Here is a 20,345-nt window from a genome sequence, read left to right on the forward strand (position 1 = left end):
TCGCTTGAGATCATAGTGTGCCAACACCTTAGTGGATAAAAGCTGTTTCTTCATTTCCCTGAAAGTTATGGCTTACCATTTCTAAGGCTGACCCTATTTAACGAGTTGATGCAAGCATGTCAGGATGGATGCCAGATTATGTATGAATTTTCCATTATAATTCACCAACTCAAGGAAGGACCTAAACTCCGGTACAGTGTGGAGCCAGGGAACCTAAGATTGGTCTCATTTTATCTTCCAGTGGGTGTAACCTGGTCTCATTGAATCTGCGGCTCAAGTAGTCCACACTGGGGGCCTGGAACACATATATTTCCCTTCTTAGACATTTCCCTGCCTGGGAGAAACTTCTAAGGTCGATGTCCAAGTTCTTTAAGTGCTCCTTATTGGTCTTTCCTGTTATTAGCACATCATCTGGATAAATGTAGACCTCGGGTAGACCTTGTGAAATGTTCTCCATCATCCGCTGAAAATATGCACAGGCTGTCAATACCCCAGTAACAGTCACATAGATTGGTACAAATCCTATTGATGTTAATTGTAGCACATTTCTGGGAATACTCATCTAATGTCCAATGCAAATGCACAAGCCTCATATCCAACTTCATGAAGGATAGCCCCCTGCCAACTTTGCATATAAATCCTCTATGCAACGGATTGAGTACTTGCCCAGCTGAAAAAAAAATGGTTTATCGTTTGTTTAAATCCCCACAAAGGCAAACCAATCCATTGGACTTCACTATCGGTGCTGCCCATTATGTAAACTGCAGCGTTTTCATGATTTCTTCGCTTTCCAGGCCTCTGATTTCTGCCTCTACATTGCCCATGAGACAAATGGCACTGGCTGCAACTTCCAGAACTGTGGGTCCGATTCCTGGTCAACATTCAAGGTGGCGTTGTCTCATTTAATACTCCCTAGACCTTCCCAAAAACCATACAGGCATTTAATTGGGACATCAGTCAGGCAGCCATTTTCTAATTGAAACAATGTTGAGCCAATCTAGGTGAATCTTTCTCAACCAATTTCACCCTATCAAGCTTGGGCCTAAGCCATTTAACAATGATCAGTGTTAACTCCACCAGCTGCTTTTCATAAGAGACTGGAACTTAAGTTGTACCCTTTCATCTGTAAAGGTTCCCTGGTATAGGTTCTTATTTTAGTTGAGGTCTTGTGCAAACTTATAGGTTTTAGTCCAGAGTGAATTTTGTTAAAGACTGGTTCTGCGATCACTGAAATGGCCCCGCTGGTATCGATTTCTATTAGAACTGGGTGACCATTTAACCACATGTTTATTTTGTTTGGTTCTGATTTGGATGCTGATAGGCAATTTAATTGTTCGAAGACAGATGTAGGTGGACTTTCCAGGGTGTGCACTCTTTGGGGTACTGACCTATAAGTTCTTTTACTCAATTTAGGTCTAGTGAAAGTCTTTTGCTGTCTCAAGTCTGCACACCTGCAGTAACTACAATGGCTTGCTGTCCTGGTTCCTGAAGAAACTTTTAACCGTTTAGTTGTGGCTGGGCTTTGTTTGGGGTTTTGTTGTGTGCTGACCCAAAGTCCCTCTGTTCAGGTTATGTTCTCAATGAGGCTATGCTCCTGGTGTTCCCCAAGTTCAGTTGAACTGGCAAGGGTGTTCATTTCCATCCGAATACACTGCAACTCATATGCTCCACTTCCCACACTTTCCAATGATGAAGCCAGTTATAATGCCTGTTTGAAGTACATTTAGGCTTCAACTAATAGGTGTATTTGCATGATTGCATCATTAATCCCAAATTCCAAATGTTCTGACAAAATCTCATTCAGGGTAAACCAAAGTCACATGCCTTTGCCAGTCATCTTAAACCTAATTAAAAGTCTCAATACGGATTCCCCTGGTTCTCAAATTGTGGAGTAAAACCAATAGTATCTCCAAATTAGAGGAACCTTGGGGTCATAATATTCCTTAACTATATCTGAGGGCTCTTAAAAGGTTTTGGTATCTGGTGCTCAGAGAAACTTAGGCTCCTCATAACCAAAAAAGTTACAGATCCACAAGCTGTCAGAAGAATTGCTTGTTGCTTTTCTTCCACGCCAATGTCACTTGCCCAGAAAAAAATACATTTTTTCCACATACTTGACCCAGTCTTCAATGGTAGGATCAAATGATGGCAAATAATGCTTCCCAAATAATGGCATGATGCCAGAAATGTTTACCTCAACTCAAAATGAATTGTAAGTGAATTTCTTCAGGACGGTGCTTTTATCTCATTGCCACTGAAACAACTCCACAGAGGCTGGTATAGTGTCACCAAGTCACCCTTTATTTATTCATGGACAGCCCTTGACACTTCCTCAGAGTTAGGTCTCAGAGTGAACAGAACCTCTGATATGAGATCATGGGAACTGCAGATGCTGGAGAATCCGAGATAACAAAGTGTGGAGCTGGATGAACACAGCAGGGCAAGCAGCAGCCTTTTGTGGTCCTAAGATGCTGCTTGGCCTGCTGTGTTCATCCAGCTCCACACCTTGTTATCTTAGAACCTCTGATACTCCTGCTTTTATCTGTCAGCCAGGGGTCCATGATTGGACCAGATTAACACCCCCAATCAGGCAAGTCATATTCTCTGAGGTCCACCTGAAGACCTAGTTACAATCACTACAAAACCATATAGTAGTTCCGTTCTTGAATTATTATTCATAACTAAATAATAATATCCATAGGGACAGACAGTAATTTCAGTACATAAATTCATGAAATGTTTTAATTTAATCAAAAACAAGCCATATACATACAGATTTTTAAAATTTCACTTGTTTTCTCACAGAAAAATAATCCTACTTTGCATCAGAGATTGTACCAAATGTGTATTAAAATGAATACAATGACTCCCTCCTTGTCTTCAGAAGCAAATAATTCTCCCCTGCTTCTTAATCAAAACATCATGTGAATCACCAACATTCACATTAATGTTGGCCATTTCATTCCATAAATAATTACCTCTGTGCCATTCAGCATAAAAGCTTACATGGAAGTATGTAAAAATGAATGATATTTTTGGCCGAGTCAAGGGTCAGATTTTACTCAAGAATGACCATTATTTGAGGACAAGCTGTATATTGTTCTGTCATTTCTGGTTTTAACATGTCTAACTCTAAACTTCAAACTAATTTTATATTTTAAGCTGGATATAAAAGACTGAAAAAGATGTTTGCCCAGGGGTCAAATGATTTCTTTTCTTGATTCACATCAGTCCCCTATCTCAAGAATAAACAAAAGAAACATTCCAGATTGATTTGAATTAATGTCACTCCAAGGAACCAATCCAAAGAGTAAATTGAATGGATCTTCAAAATCAAATATTGAGTATCTTAAACTCTCAAGGTGTAAAGCAACAACACAGGATTGGAATCAACACATACACCACCCTTTATTTGCAAAAGGCTTTCAAAAAACTTGTAAAAAATCACATGATGAGGAAGCCACGCTTGGTCTACTTTTAAAATCAGCCATTGAGATAGCAAGAACTGCAGATGCTGGAGGCAGACATAACAAAGTGTGAAGCTAGAGGAACACAGCAGGCCAGGCAACATCAGAGGAACAGGAAAGCTGATGTTTCGAGTCGGGACCGTTCCATTAGCCATTGTTATCAAAAAGCTAGACCAAGAGCTAGTTATGAGTCACCAAGCAGCCACATAATAATTATCTTGAAAGCAGGAAATCCCAACCTGTTCCAGTTAAAGTTCACTGGAAAATCAAGCTCTTAGAAAATTTGACAATGAGAAACCATACAAACTACTGAAATCTTTTGCCTTACAAGACCCTCGTTTCGATCTAAAGCATTGAAACCATCTAAGAAACTACAGGAGGGAGATTAGAGATCAATAAATAAGAGAGCACATCACTATAATCTGCAACAACAGATTACTTTCCGCTGTATCTAACCTTTATGTGTGTGAGACACCTTGCATTCAATTCAAAATAAATGTGTGAAAACAAATAACCATTCTTATTTTAAAACTTACAGAAGTTTTCTTCCAGAATTATTTCAGTGGGATATGCAGCCTGATGGGGTTAAAAAAAACACATTCTTTTCACATCATAAAACATGCTGATCACGGATTGAAATGGAACACATTAATTCTGACCATGATTATCTAGAAAGGTACAGTCCAGCAGAGTCCTCAATTTTAAATCCCAATTTCCTGGTCTTCAAAATTTAAATGATACGATGTAGATCTCATGTGGCATTGCCCATGTTAGCTGATATGCTGGTTTATAATTAAAGGAGTATTAGATCAGGTAATCCTGCAAACTAGATTTTTTGATGGTGTTATTTTTAATGTTGCAATAATCCAGTTACCTTAAGTGGATCAATATGTATACATCATCTGTAAGACTGATTATTCTGCTCTAACCTCATCTGTTTTATAATTAAAATGTATTTTAGCCTTTGTCTGTGTTGGCTACATGAATAGCTTAGACCACATGTAAAGTTAAAGAAATGAAGACTTGTGTTTATATAGCACCTTTCACAGCCTTGGATGTCAAAGATTGCTTTGCCATCACCTGAGTAATTTTCAACTGTTGTCATAATGTATAAAATGCCAATTATCCCGCAGAAAGCTCCCATAAACAGCAGTGTGATCATGACCAGTTAACCTGTTATTTTGTGATGCTGATTGAGGGATAGATATTGGCCAGGATATCTTGGATAACTCCTTTGTTTTTCTTCAAAATAATACCAAGGAATCTTTTTATATCCATCTGAAAGGACAGAGTCTCTGTTTAATGTTTCATCCAAAGATGGAATTTGCCACAGTGCAGCATTCCATCTGCACTGGAGTGTCAACCTTAAATTTTATACTAACATCCTGGAGGAGACTTTGGACGCACCACACTTTAATTCAGAGGACAGAGTGCTAGCACCTGAGCCAAGGGTGAAAAGAATGTTATTCATTTTTCTACCTCTCAAGTTCTTGACACAAAGAAATGTTAATGTTTTTATTTTGATGTATTCTTTAATGGAGCAGCAATACAACAGCCCTTGCCAAATCTTCAAACCAAAGAGCTAAGAAAACGAATGATAAATAAAACACAAATAAGAGTCATTGATTGACCCTAATCCAAATATTGAATTAATTCGATAATACTTGCTTTTTGGGAAATATTTGGATCTGAAGTTGAATAGCTGATATATTGTTGCAAACAAAACTTTCTATAGATTTTAATAACATCTTTAAGTAATACAGAAATTTGCATTTCAGGTTAAGCTGAACATGAAATGGAGTACACTTATTAAGAAATTTATTTATATATAGACAGAGAGAAACAGAGAACAATTTTGTATTGTCACATTATTACACTTTACCTTTATGATAATTATCTGTAGAGTCTTGGAATAACAACTTATGCTTATTCCTATCACAATTTTGTGGACTAGGAGATACCAAACCTACTCTCATCTGTTGGAAAGTTAGTTGGAAAGTTAAGCTGTGGTGAGGACACAGAGAGGGTGCAACAAGTGACTGCGCGACCAAATAGCAGATGAAATATAATGCAGGGAAGCTTGAAGTTATAAAGATTGTGACAACAGAAGGGCAAAATATTTCTAATAAGGTGAAAAACTAGTTAATATTCAAAGGGATTTGTGCATGTTCGTTCATATAAGGAATGTAGAAAGTCAGCATGCATGTGCAGCAAGCAATTGGAAGGACAATTACAATGTTGGACTTTATTGCAAATGGCTTGAGATCAGGAATAAGGAGGATTGGTAAGATTGTACAGGACTTTTGTGAGGGCGCATCTGGAATACTGAATGCAAATGTGATCTCTATGTTTAAGAAATATACTTGTATTTGATGGTGGTACGTCAAAGATTCACTGGAATGAAAGGGTGACTGATGATGAGAAAGGGAGTAAATTGTGCTCAAATTGTCCGGCAATTTTGTTGAGAAATACAAAATTCTGAACAAACTTGAAAGGGTAGCCATGAAGGGATTCTTTACATTGGTCAGAGAAGCTGAAACATGGGGGCACAGTCTCCAGGATAAGGGGCCAATCATTTTGGACTTAGATAAGGAGAAATTATTTCACTCAAAGAAGTGTGAATCTATTGAATTCTATCCCAGAAGGCTTCAATGCATTTAAACTGGGATACATAGATGTTTGGTCCTCATAGAATCAGAAATATAGGGACTGGACAGGAAAGTGGAATACAGGCAATTTAACACGGCTAATCCATTAAACCTGCACAGGTAATACCAGTTGCTAGAGGCTTTTGGGCAATTAAAGCCAGCCATCTTTTGTGTCTTGAAGGCTACCTGTTGAGGCTAACTCCAAATGAGATCAGTTGTGAACAAGGAACTCTTTTTTCCCTTTGTGTCGAGGGGTGACGGTCCTAGGGGGAGAAGTGTCAGAGGGTCAAAGGCAATGATATGGCGCCCACTTTATCTTCCATCTTTGCCTCTGGGGAGGCAGGAGGTTGTGTGTTCAGGCCCTTAAGCGTCCAATAGTTGACTACTTAAGGGCTTTAATTACTGCCAAGTCAAGAAAGTTGCCTAAGGACTTTCTTGTTCAGCATTTACTTGCAGAAGTGGTGAGAGGGGAATGAGTTTCTCTCTAGTTTTTCTGCCCTCCTCGTCATTTCCAGGAAAGAGGAAATTCTGTCCTATGTCTAAAATATTTGCATACAGTTACTAGTGCATTGTTATCGTGGAGACAGAGTTTCTGACATTCTGTCTATTAATTTATATTTTTTTGTCCTGATTGTTACTGAATCTGGCCTCTGTTAGCATGCCTACTAGTAACCTCTCCATATTTAAATTTATAACTTGCATACAATTTGGGATAAAATTAATGCAAAGGGATTTAAAGAATAATGATAAAAGACATTAAAATATCGAAAAACACAACTGCAGAGGACAGATTACAATATTAATAAAATTCATAAAGACAGAAATGAATATCCAGAATCAATTTTCATTGGCTTCAGTTTATCTGTCAAATATTTTGCAAACACACTTTTAAATTGAAGCATTATTGAAAGATGAAACATCATCATAGTGGGTTAACCCATTATAATCAGCAACTTGGCATTCCGTATAGCTTGCCATTTTTGTTGCCACTCTCTTCCTGAATGTATAGTCATTGTTGGCACTTGAACATACAATTGGGATTATTCAATTCTTTCCACACCTAACATACACTTTCCAATGACATCAATTGTAGATAATCAGCAATCTTAGTCCATCAAGAATGCAGCCAGCTGTAAAATGCAATAGGCAGAATCTTACTGAGGTAGTATAGATCTTATTGGCAGACTGGAAAGCCAGGAAGAGTCCTGCGCTGCAGCTTCCAGGGAAGGCTCACCAAATCTCATGGGAATCAGGCATTGACGAGGCCATGGATAGTCCTCTGATTAGAATGGCCACCTAAAGGTCTCAATGGTATCAGAGGGCATACATCAACAATGAACCTTCCTGCCCTCGGCTTTATTCCAATGAAATGGATTGGATATGCCACTAGCCTGGCTCATTAAATGCCCTTCCTACCTGTACGTTACACACCAACAAGAACAAGAACATTCTGCCCAATCCCTCTCCTAAATCGATCATCACTGTGCAGCCCAGCCATTGCTTCTGGAAATCTTTGTTTAAGTAAATCACTAAGAAGCACTCAGCCATGTATTACCAATGAAACCATCAGAGGATATCATGATGATTTGGCCATTAGACACATGGCTGAATTATTTTATTCTGGTCACTGATATTTCCCCTCATCTTTTTAGCCTTCACCAGATCTGAGAAAATTTCAGAAATGGCTGAATTTCCTCATGAGTATAAGTTTCAGGTCATATTTGTTGTATAAAAAGGGTAGCTATTTTACCTCCTGTACAGAATCTAATTTGCATCTTGAATTGAAGAAGGAATAATTTTAAGCCCTTTGGCATAAGTTAAATGATGGATGATTAGTGACATTAAATGTTTCCAGGCTTAATTTAGTCATTGGAGAATCTTCTTTTCTCCTGAGGCTTTCAAAATATGCCACTATGGAATTGCTGCTATTATTGACCGATTGAATGTAAGCCCATATATTAATAAAATGTGAGGCTGGATGAACACAGCAGGCCCAGCAGCATCTCAGGAGCACAAAAGCTGATGCTGCTGGACATGCTGCTGGGCCTGCTGTGTTCATCCAGCCTCACGTTTTATTATCTTGGATTCTCCAGCATCTGCAGTTCCCATTATCACCCATATATTAATATATCAGTTTGACAGCATTAAGTACATTTGTATTATTTTCTTTACAAAATCCACAAAATCTCATGATTGAGCTCAACAATATGTACCACTTTACAGTTTTATTTTTGGATAATTTGCAAAGAATTCAAGGGAGCACACAGTCAATGATACGATTGGTACCTTGGGATAGGCCTGTTGGAGTGTAATGCTCACTGGCTAAACCAAAGCATTATGGCTGGTCAAGAGTGACAATGGTCCAGTAGTATTAACACTACATTAATTCACAGGATTAATCTGGGGACTCAGGTTCTAATCCTACCATGGCAAATGGTGGAATTTGAATTCAATAATCACAAAAAATCTGGAATTATGAGTCTAACAATGGCCATGAAACCATTGTAGATTGCCAGGAAAAACCCATCTGGTTTACTAAAGTTGTTTAGTGAAAGCCGAACTCACCTGGTCTGCGCTACATATTACTTCAGACTCACAGCAATGTGATTGAATCTTAACCATCCTCTGGGGACAGGAAATAAATGCTGGCCTAGTTAGTGACACCCACATTCTGTGAAAGAATAAAAAAAGGTATGACACAATACATTTTCATTATTTAGCACATTTTGACACCCTACTGCCAAATAAGAAAAAGCATTTGTTCACCAATTGGTACTGTTGTCACAATTATATGGTCAGAATGATATTGTAACAGGAATAAACAGGAACCATAAATTGTAGTGGTTCAAGAAGGCAAATCAACACTATCTTTTCTAGAGCAATAGAGATGGCCAATAAACACTGGCTCTGCGAGTGACACCCTCATCCACTTGATTGAATGAAAAAAACTCTCCTGTGCTGAAAGTGTGTGAATAGGTAGACAGAGTGGAGGTCCAAAGACACTTGGAGGGGTCTTTGTTCGTAAAATTATCAGAAGGCCTATCAGAATGTGACCTTTTATATCAATTGAACCAGAACAGAGGGGTGTGAAAGTTGTGTTGCAGCTACACAATATCTGGTTTGATCAAATCTGGAGGAACTGCATTCAGTTCTGGGCACTACATCTCAGGTTGGATGTATCAGCTTTGAACAAAATGTAACAATGATTTTCCATAATAATAATTAGCAAGTGAAATATTAAAAAGTGATGAAGCTGCCTTCTTGAACTGCTGCAGTCTTTGGGGTGAAGGGACACCTATTGTGTTTTAGGGCGGGAAATCCAGGATTTTGACTGACATTTGGTTGAGGAATAGTGATATTGTCTGGTTCCTCTTTAAACAAGTTGCAGTCAACTCCAACCAGAACATTATGAATGAATAAATTCGCCCAGGTATCCCACAATATCAATGCGTTCAAATGAATATGAACACAAGTTGGTACCAATACAAAGCAGTCCCATGTTATAAGGAAAAAAATTACAATAATCTTCAATACTAAAAATACTATCCCGAATCCTATTTGGCCACTTACAGTTCCAATACTTCCCAAGCCTCTTGTAAATTTGCACAGTTGCTGTCACTGTGGTTCTTTTTCTGGATCTGTGAGACTGCTTTCTCCCTCCCTCTCTCTGGATGATCAGCTGGTCTCTGCCTTTTGCCATGCTGGTCTCCTCAGAAGACCTCAGACGATTCCAAGCGTGATTCCAAGACAGGGGTCCAAAACACTCATTTGCAGGTGAATTTTGTTTTTACACATGGTTTCCTACAACTTTCTATAGTTCTGGCCAATCTTGGAGATATACTTAAGAGTTTTAAACATGAGTCAATCATTTCGATGGTATGCTACTGTCAGTTTATTTGTGTAGCAGGACCCAGGCCTTTCTGTCTAGGTTGTCCTTTGATCAGTGGATAAGATGTCGGGGTGTCTGTGTAGAATAAACTGTTGTCTTTTACATTATGCTAATATCATTAGCACCTGGCTGTTTTGTTTACACTGTGTCTGGTGTGTGGGTTTTGTGATTTCAGATGTACCCAGTATCCCTTGCTGTTTGAAAGATAATAGGAACTGCAGATGCTCGAGACTCTGAGATAACAAAGTGTGGGGCTGGATGAACACAGCAGGCCAGGTAGCATCAGAGGAGCAGGAAAGCAGACGTTTCGGGCCTCTGCCCTTCTTCAGAAATGAAGGGTCGAGGCCCAAAACGTCAGCTTTCCTGCTCCTCTGATGCTGCTTGGCCTGCTGTGTTCATCCAACTCTACACGTTGTTATCCATTGCTGGTTGGTCAAGTTAGCAATCTATCTGTATTTCAGCAGCCAGGAGGCTGCAACAGTGATATATTTCCAAGTCAGAATCTTTTGTAACTTGGAGGTAAACCTGCAGGTGATGATGTTCCCATGAATCTGCACCCCTTGGTCTTCTAAATGGTAGTAGTTGCAGGTTTGAAAGGTGCAGTTGATGGAGCCTTGGCACTTTGCAGCAGTAGATGGTACATTCTGTTACTGTTGTGTGTCCATGGTGGAGGTGCTGAATGTTGAAGAAGGGTGTGGGTTTTCAATCAATTGGGCTGCTTTTTCATTTCAGAGTTGAGCATACTGGAGCTGCACACATCCAGACAAGTGGAGAGCATTCCATCCAATCCTGCATAGGGTGTGCTTCATGGATGATGGAAACACTTTGGGGATTCAGAGAGTGAGTTACTTGCCTCAGAATTTCCATCCTCTGACTTGCTTTTGTCACCAGAGAAACTGTACAGTTAGTCCAGTTAAGTTTGTGCTCAATGGTAACTCCCAGGTTATTAATAGGAAGGGATGTAGCAAAATTAAGACCATTGAATGGCAAGCGGAGATAATTTGTCTTCTGTTGGAATTGGTCGTTGCCTAACATTTGAATGGCCTTCACGAAATAGTAATAATGGGACTGAAAGGCCACAAGAGTATGTGACGGCAAAATTAAAGAAATACAACTGCAAAGCCTACAGTGAAAAAAACATTGGATCTTAATGACATGCATCTCAGCATACAGAGAGATTTAGGAAAGAACTAACAGAGACTTTCAAAAGAAAAGAACTTTTATTAATTTAGTACCTGTAACAACCTCACTATTTCTCAAAAGACTTTCAAGCACTTCTAAAATGTAACCACCATTGTAATATAGGAAGCGCACAGACAACAGACATATTCAGCAATCTGTACGTGAATGGTGCAGTTGTAATCTTTTTGCATTCACAGACAGGATTACAATGCCAGGCTAGCAACTCCTCAGAAGTACAGCATTTCCAACACACCATCACTTCTACAGTATTGCACTGAATTGCCAGCCTACATTTTATGCTGAAGTTTTTGTACCGGGATTTAAGTAAAGAAATGCTCCCACTGAACCAAGGTTGATGCCATCGAGTTGTCCAATAATCATTGAAAATTATTTGTTCTATCATTGTATCGGTTTAACTGTTATATTCATTTGTGTTATTTAATTTTACCACATTCTGAAACTAGAATGTTGTCAATGCAACATTTTTGTTTAAAATGAAATAAGCCGAACGTTTTAGTTTTTAAAACTTTCTCTGATATGACAAGCTACAACAGCAACATTAAGGCATTTGCTTTTTCACGAGTTGTCACTTTGAAGTGTTAATAAACCACTGAGACACTGATAAAATCTGAGACCGGAGCTGCCCCGATCAAACTGCATCATCAGTGCTTTAATGAAAAGGATTGACAAACGCATTTGTAAACGGAAGTAACATTCCGTTCACAGTACTTACTAATGGTGCTAGAGAGAGGAAACATTGTAAATACAATTAATGCAAACTTTATTTGGTAGAAATAAATCAAAGGTCACCTTTTCCATCGATATGAGTGGCCTCCAAAATGCATGCAGTTCCAATTGCATCTGTTTTCAACTTTTGTTTTTGGTTAAAAATAACTTGTAAAATCTTTGATTATTTTTTAAGGTTCAATTTTTTGGCTCAATTAGGAACACACTTCTCTGTGGCAGCCAATTGTATTTCAGTCACACAAAGGACTGCGCACAAAGATACAAGCTGCCAAGCCTGTGCAGTTTGGGTAAACTTCTCTGTTAGAGATGCCATATTTTAGATGAGATGTTAATCCAAAGTCATTGTGGGCTTTTTTGGGTTTTGAAGTAGAGAAGAAAAGTTTCTAAGAATGGTTGTCGCCTTATTTCCTCATGCCCAGTGGCTACAAAGTGCTTTGGGAGGTCCAGTGACGTATGAAGCACTGTAATAAAAATAAATTTTGAGGGCTCCTGTAATGCAGCGCTGGTGTCTCTAACTATGGATCTGGAGACCTACATTGAAGTCTTACCTGTTCCAGAGGTGTGTAAGTAACATCTCGGAACAGTAGAAAAATATATAAATGCAAATATTAGCTTTGCAGAGGAAGCAGTTCCTTGAAGCTAAAGATTCACGAATTAAAGTATTTGAAACGTACGCCGAATAGCAATCGATAGGGTTTATTTCTCTCCCTGAATAAAGAACCAATTTGACGTTGGAGCCTGTTCGCTTTCATGACTCTGCGACTCCCGATTCAATGAAATTGCAACATCTGGAGGGGGATCACGTGATCCACACCAACCTTTTGAAGTTCTCGTACGTTAACAGATGATCCCGGAACTAATTCCTCTCAATTCCGGTTGGAGAGACGGTGGTATTCAGGGTGAGGCCTAGGACGGGATAAAATTGGCGTGGTGGGGAGAATCAGGGGTATTGGGCATCGTATTCCCTGTGTCTTCCTTTGTTGTTAACAACCTTCAAGGTTACTTCGACTGTGGGACGTGGCACGTTGCTGATTTTCACTCCCCGCCCCCGTATCTTTGCTTTTTAGATTTCAGAGATCCGGACAATGATTGTCATAGTTAACCGATGGTCTGTATTTTAAAAGTTTAAATTCTGGTAGCTAGCAGCCAAGAACACAAGAATTAGGAGCAGCAATAGGCTATTCGGTGCCACGAGCCTGCTCTGTAATCATTTAAATTATGGATGATGAGGTCATGGCCTCCAGTTACTTGTCTGCCCACAGCCCTGACCCTAATCGATCAAGCAGCTACTCAACTCAGCCTCTACTCCTCTCTTCGGATGTGAATTCCAGAGATGAACAACCCTCTGGAGGGAAAAAAGTCTTAAGTATTTCTGATTTTTAAACCGCATCCCTTACTTAGTTCTAGTTTCGCCCAGTATCTTTGCAGTATCTATTCCTGTCAAATAACCTCAGGATTTTTTTTCAGTAAGGTTACCTCATGCTATTAAACGCCAATGGATATAGGTTCAACTTGCTCAACTTTTTAAAAAATAAGCTAGCCCCTTTGTCCCACTAATCAATTGAGTGAATCTTTTCTGATTTACCTCTAATGCAGTTCCTTACTTATTTAAGGAAGGAGACCAAAACTCTGTTGTTTACTTCAGATGTAGTCTTGTCAATGACCTATACAACTGTATGAAGGGGTTGGTTAGCTGTTGGCTTGACAGCTGTTTTGCAATGTGGGGTGACACCAACAGCATGAGTTCAATTTATGGTGTAGCTGAGGTTACCACGAAGGACCCACCTTCTGAACTACTCCCCTCCCCTGAGGTGAGCAGAAGGATGGGAATGGAAATTACAAATGGCATGGTGGCTCAGTGGTTAGCACGGCTACCTCACAGCACCAGGAACCTGGGTTCAATTCCACCCTTAAGCAACTGTCAATGTGGAGTTTGCACATTCTCCCTGTGTCTGCATGGGTTTCCTCCAGGTCTCCAGTTTCCTCCCACAGTCTAAAGATGTGGAGGCTAGGTGGATTAGCCATGCTAAGTTGCCCCTAGCATTAAGGGATCTGTAGGTTCGGTGGGTTATGGGGGATGGGTCTGGGTGGGATGTACTGGGGTTTGGTGTGGACTTGTTGGGCTGAAGGGCCTGTTTCCACACTGTAGGGATTCAATTATGAAATCTAATTTCTAATGCAGCCAAATTAGAAAAGTTCATATTTTTCTACTTTGTACACCATTTGCCAAATTTCTGTCTACACACTTAGTGTTCCCCCTAACTATGCTGCTGTACATTTGTGCCATCCCTACATAACAGTAGCTTCAGATACTGGCATCAGATACCAGAAGAGAGAGCAGGTAAGTAACTTGGCAAGCAGCTTCCTGGCTACGTTGCTTGTTTAACCACCTTAAATGTGTTTTATAGGCCTTTTATCCTCTTGACCACGAATGTCATAACTGTACGTTTGGTCCCTTCATCCAAGTCATAGATATGGATTATTAATGGTTGAGATTTCTACATTGATCTCTGTGGCATTCTGCTGGTTACAGTTTGCCAACCTTAAGATGACCCATTTATCTTAATCCCTGCTTCCTATTAGTTATATGATCCTTCATCCATACTACTAGTATTAGCCTCACACCACGAACTACCTTGAGTCACAACCTTTGATGTGGCATCTTATTTGAATGCCTTTTGGAAATCCAAGTATGCTGCATTTACAGATTCCATTTTGTTGTTTGTCACTAAACTATAATAAGTTGGTCAACGTGATTTCCTTTTGACTAAACCACGTTGACTCTGCCTGATAACAGGACTTTGTTAAAATCATAATGTAATTACCTCCTCAGTAATGGATTTTAATATTTTCTCTAACTAATGTAGGCAAATTGACCTGTACCTTATAAGTTCACAAGTTTTGCATCTACTATGTCTGCAGCCACACCTTTTATATCTCTGCGATGTAAGCCAATGGGCACAGGGAACATGTCAGCTTTTAGTTGAACATTTTCCCATTGCCTTGTCCCTACTTACTCTATTGTTTTTAAGGTTTCTCCTTTTGTTTTACCTTGATTTTATAGTTTTCTTCTCTTCCCCAATGAAGACAGACATACTAAGTGTTAAGTGCTTTCATCATTTCCTTGTCTCCCATTGCTTATTCTTCAGCAGGGAAGCAATGCTCACTTTAGTTACTCTTCTATATTAAATACTTTGTCATTCTCACTATCTATTTTAATATTTGCAGCTAGCCTTCTATCATATTGTAATTTATTCCTTTTTTACAATCATACTTTACTGGTTTTTAAAATCTGCCCAACATCTGGTCTGCCACTCATCATCATCATGTTGTACGCTTTTTTTTCAATATGAGAACATCCTTAACTTCCTGAGTTGACCACAGATGGTGCATCCATCTTTCTTAACGGAATATGTAGTTATCTAAATAGATCAATAAATAGTGGCTAGCTGTTGTTGGAAGTTTTCCAGATTGCTTCCTATAAATGCAAATAGCAAAGTTTGCAGATCCTACACACATAGGGGGCATAGATAAGTGTGGAACTGAGAACATGAGGGGATTGGATGGATAAGTCAACCTTAACTGAGAAATCTTGAAGAAGGATGTAGAAAAGAGGTGAATTTTACATGGAGTGAAAGAACTGAAATTCTGAAATGCAAATCTTTAAAAGTGGAAAGGTCAGTTGAGTGTGCGGGATCCTTGGCCTTATAAATAACAGCCAGGAGAGAAATAGGAAAGAAATCTTGCCAGTGGCTTACACTGCTGTAAAATCACTTGAATTAGAGTCAGTCAAAAGGCTCCAGGCAAAACCTTCGGTCAGTTTCAAGTGCTGTATGGCCTGAACTACCCAGTGTTCATCCAAGGAAGTACTAGTTGCTTAGACTGTCTTTCTTCATTTTATATCCCTCTGTCTCATGCTTGAAACAACTAAACCATGGAAAGTTTATGATGTTATAACCATTTCATAGTTTCATGTAGTAATCCAGGCTTTAAGCTCAGTGGTGAAGCAAACTAACTTTTCTGACGGTGTTGCGTAAATGTTACTGTAGTCTCTTGTACTGTTATGATCAGTATTGTTATGTGTTTATCTTTTGAATGTTCTGCCGTAAGGAAGCAAAAACTGCTCACGTCCAAAATCTTGAAACATGTTGATCATGATCATTTGAGAAACAGTTACAAATTTTTCTTCATCCGTATTTTCCTCCATACCTCTCCATTGTCTCTACTGTCCCTCCCCCCGAGCTGTGGCAAGGTGAAATACATTAATGCAGCTTATATTTGCAGTTAAAGATATTCCAAACTCTTTAGATAGCATTCCACCTTTAAAAAAATTTTAAATTTGGGAATATTTGAAGTGTAAACAGGTATTTCTATTATTTTTTGTTTCAGGATCATTGGTGGAAATGACTCGATCGAAGAGGATACGCAATCACAACAGCGACAAAAAGAAAAGTGTATCAAAACAATGGAAAACGAAAAGGCGAACGAAAGATTTAGACCAAATTCATGAAGATATGAAACCTGAAAACGCAGACAAATTATTGCACCAGGAAATCGATTATGATGCCATAGGAAATGCACAATTCTATTGCTTACACTGCGCGTAAGTGAACAAATGTGATATCTTTTGAATGAATTAATATTCCTGAGAAGGAGTATCTAACTTATTGCCTGTTGGCATTTGATTGAATATTGTACACCTTTGCCACTACCGACGTTTTGTATTTTGGAGCTTCATCGGCTCTTTCTCCATAGCTCATACATTGGAATTTTTGGTAACATAACTGGTTTGAGTTGACGATAAAATTGCAATGCATGAGGCCAAAAAGACACAAGGAGTGGGATATTGATTAATTGAGTAAGTGCTTTTGATAATTTGCAACTGTTATTCTCTACAAAAGGGTTATAAATAGTCATTTTTCAAATGTTTTTAGAATTTTTTATTTTGGGGGATGTGCATGTTGCTGACTAGGCCACCATTTCTTGCTAATTCTGAATTATTGTTGAAGGTGCTGGTGAGCCAATTTATTAAACCACCATTTGATATGTAACTCCAGAGTATTAACAACATAGATGGTTTTTAACTGCCTTCGTAAATGGTCTAGCAGCCTCTCCGCCACATTCGAAAAGGTGACTTGCCATCAGCATCTCAAGGGCAGTTAGGATTTTGGCAATAAACAGTGCCCTAGCAAACCATTAATATGTTTTGATGAGCATCCAGACAAGACTTTCAGTCCTTTTCTTTTTTAGTGACCGTCTTTTGCTTTACTTATAGGCGATACTTCATTGATCAAAGAAGTCTCAAAGAGCATTTTAAAACAAAAGTTCACAAACGAAGGTAATGTCAGTTGTTATAAAATTCAATCCAGGACTAACTCATTTTTTTTATTATAAAAGTCAACATAGTGAATGGTAGACATTTTTGGCAATTTTTACAATATATGTAGTGGTGCTCCAGAGAGAAGACAGTTTACTGCTTTATTATTGAGATTAAGCGGTCTTCAAACAGTAGGATGGGGATATGATACAGTTACTCCATTTAGTTTTGATTACAGTCAGTGACTATAACTGGAAAAGTGCCAGGAGGTTATTAGCACTCATCAAACTCCAGGTGACCATTCTTGATCCACAAAGATGGATTGTAAACCTTGGCATCGTGGGATTATCATGTACTGGCTGAATAACTCTGTACCTATTTGCTATATAAATGCACTTCTCAACAAGAGACAGTGGATACTTATAGCAGTAAGTGCCCTGGTTAATTTGTACCCTAACCCAGATCTATGTGATACATTTTTGTTTTGTTTGGTGGGAGATCCAATTATACATTACAGACCCCTGCAACACTGGCTTGTAGGAACTTTGTCCAAGAGTACTGGCATGTTATTGACCTGTAGGAGGCTTTATTCACAGTCAAATTTTGACTTTTTCTAATATGTGATCCTTAGAGGTATTAATTAGTGGTCAGTTATAGGGTCATATAGAATTGAAATAGACTCTTTGATCCAACTAGTTCACACTAACTGTAATCCCAAACCAAACTATGCTCATTTGTCTGTACTTGACCCACTATCTTTTCAAACATTTCTTATTCATGTATTTATCTAAATGTATTTTAAACATTGTAACTATATCCAAATGCAGCATTTCCTCTGGAAGTCCATTCCACACTCCAACCATGCTGTGTTAAAAAATCTGCCCTTCATGTCGTCTTTTAAATCTTTCTCCTTTCACCTTAAAAAAAATGCCCTTAGTCTTGAAATTCCTTCCCTTATCTATACCTCTCACTATTTTATAAACTTTTATAAGGTCACCTCTCAAATTCCTCTGCTCCAGTGAAAGAAGTTCCAGTGTATTCAGTCTCTTCTTATAACTCAAACCCTCCATTCCCAGCAACATGGTGGTAAATCTCTTCTGAACCCTCTCCAGTTTATTAATATCCTTCCTATAACAGGGACTCCAGAACTGGACACAGTACTCTAGAACAGGCCAAACCAACATCCTGTCCCTCCCCATAAAGTCCCAACTCCTGTAGTGAAAGCACTGAGCAACAAAGGCAAGCCTGCTAAACATCTTCATAACCACTCCATGTATATGTTATGCAAATTTCAAAGAATTATGTACCTGAATCACTAGGTCTTCCTGTTCTACAACTCTGCCCAAAGCCCTGCTTCTAACAGTATAAATCTTGTCTTTGTTTCCAACATGCAATATCTGACATTTAGCATATTAAACTCCATTTGTCATTCTTCAGACCATTGGCCCAATTGATCAAGATCTCATTGTAATCTTAGATAATCTTCTTCACTGTTCACTATACTAGCAATCTTGGTGTCATCTGCAAATTTACTAACCATGCTTTCTATATGCTCATCTAAGTAATTTAAATGACAAAAAAGTGGACCCACTACTAGTCCCTGTGAAACACTGCTGGTCACAGACCTCCATTCTGAAAAAACAATCCTCCACGATCACACTCTGACTCCTGCCCTTAAGCCAATTTCATATCAAATTGGCAAGTTCACCCTGAATCCCATGTAATCTAAATTCGCTAATTAGTCTACTATGTAGTTCCGGGAAAGTTGCACCAGTTCTCCTTTTCCAAAGTTAGGTTTTTCTGAAGCCTGTTACAGCGCCTAAGCAAAGATCAGGGATCTAGCCAGGTCTATCACTGCTAATCACCAGAATCACCTGCTGAACTATTGAGCTAGCCTGCATAAGTTTTACCTAATTCATGATATCTAAATCGGAACAAAAGGCCTGTTTTTAAAAAAAAAATCAACAGTATATGTTCATTTAGTCATTTGTTGAATTTTCATACTGATCTTGTGGACTTGTGTATTTTCTAGACTAAAACAATTAAGTGAAGAGCCATACACTCAGGAAGAAGCAGAACGAGCAGCTGGAATGGGATGCTATAAAGCAGCAAAGAAAGTCAAAGTTGAGACTCAAGCAGTAGAAGAAGAAATGAAAATATCATAATATGATTTTTGTTAAAAATTAACTCCTCTTCAAAAAAAACGCAAAGCTGTTCTAATATGGTTCAGAGCTTTAAATAATTATTCAATCTCAAAGACTCGGTGGCTCTGATCTTATTGATTCAGCTGACCATCTTAAATGCTAGCATCATGTTTCTTAAGTCATCTAAAACTGGTAACTTTATTCATTTGATAGGATTTGTTGTAACCTTCCAAATAGGCCATCTAGAGAAATAAAGAAATTCCAAAGAGAAGCTAAATGGAGTACTTTTAATTGTTCTTTGAATTGCCAGAAGTTGACTAGACATGCTTTCTTATTTATAGTTTACAATTTAGACTAAATGGATGACAGTTGACAACAGAAGCAGAACTTTGTTGCTTTTTGAAATTACACTGCCAGGAAAAAACTTAGTGAAATTGTCATGAGTAAAATTTGATAAACTGAAATTCTGGTAGTGTTGAAATTATCAGGCATTCCTGTCTGTACAGTAGGAAATCCATTAAAATGATGTCCATGATAAATCAAAGTTCCAGACTGGTAACTTTGGACTAGCTGACCTTGCACCAGTTTATCCTGTGATCATATGAACCAATTGGAGCAGGGTTAGGCCACACATGAAATTGTGGGTAACCCATCATTTGACATAAGATCTTCCTGTGAAAGCCTGTAAGTAGGGATGAAAATAAAATGTCTGGTCAAAGTCATTACAGCAAGTGGAAAGACATTATACAAAGTGAAAAACTGATATCACTAAGGAATGGGAGATTCCACTATCAAGTTTCTTAGCACTTCTGAAGCACAAGGAGAAAATCAGGAACAATTTGACCAGGTGGACATCCTCTTCAGCAAGGAAGAGGATGGGAAACAGTTGCTCATCTAGACATTAGCAAAACTTCTTCAATCTGATTTAAGGCAACTTGAGCACAGAATGTT

At 38.6% G+C, this 20,345-nt stretch overlaps 1 protein-coding gene across 3 annotated transcripts; it reads left to right on the forward strand.

The window, feature by feature from the left end:
• The first annotated feature begins 12,729 nt into the window (after positions 1 to 12,729).
• znf593 (zinc finger protein 593) lies at positions 12,730 to 19,665 on the forward strand. 3 transcript variants are annotated; one of them, XM_048558412.1, is made up of 5 exons: positions 12,814 to 12,832; positions 14,184 to 14,274; positions 16,323 to 16,536; positions 17,209 to 17,271; positions 19,283 to 19,665. In XM_048558412.1, the coding sequence occupies exons 3-5, from the start codon at positions 16,337 to 16,339 to the stop codon at positions 19,413 to 19,415; spliced, it is 396 nt and encodes a 131-aa protein (XP_048414369.1). In that variant the 5' UTR covers positions 12,814 to 12,832; positions 14,184 to 14,274; positions 16,323 to 16,336; the 3' UTR covers positions 19,416 to 19,665. The 3 variants fall into 3 exon arrangements, with proteins under 3 accessions (XP_048414367.1, XP_048414369.1, XP_048414368.1); XM_048558410.1 differs by lacking the exon at positions 14,184 to 14,274 and having other exon boundaries at positions 12,730 to 12,832; XM_048558411.2 differs by lacking the exon at positions 12,814 to 12,832 and having other exon boundaries at positions 14,035 to 14,274.
• The last annotated feature ends 680 nt before the right edge of the window (positions 19,666 to 20,345 follow it).

This window comes from Stegostoma tigrinum, chromosome 24 (genome assembly GCF_030684315.1).
Source record: "Stegostoma tigrinum isolate sSteTig4 chromosome 24, sSteTig4.hap1, whole genome shotgun sequence".
In the NCBI taxonomy this organism is placed as follows: Eukaryota; Metazoa; Chordata; class Chondrichthyes; order Orectolobiformes; family Stegostomatidae; genus Stegostoma; species Stegostoma tigrinum.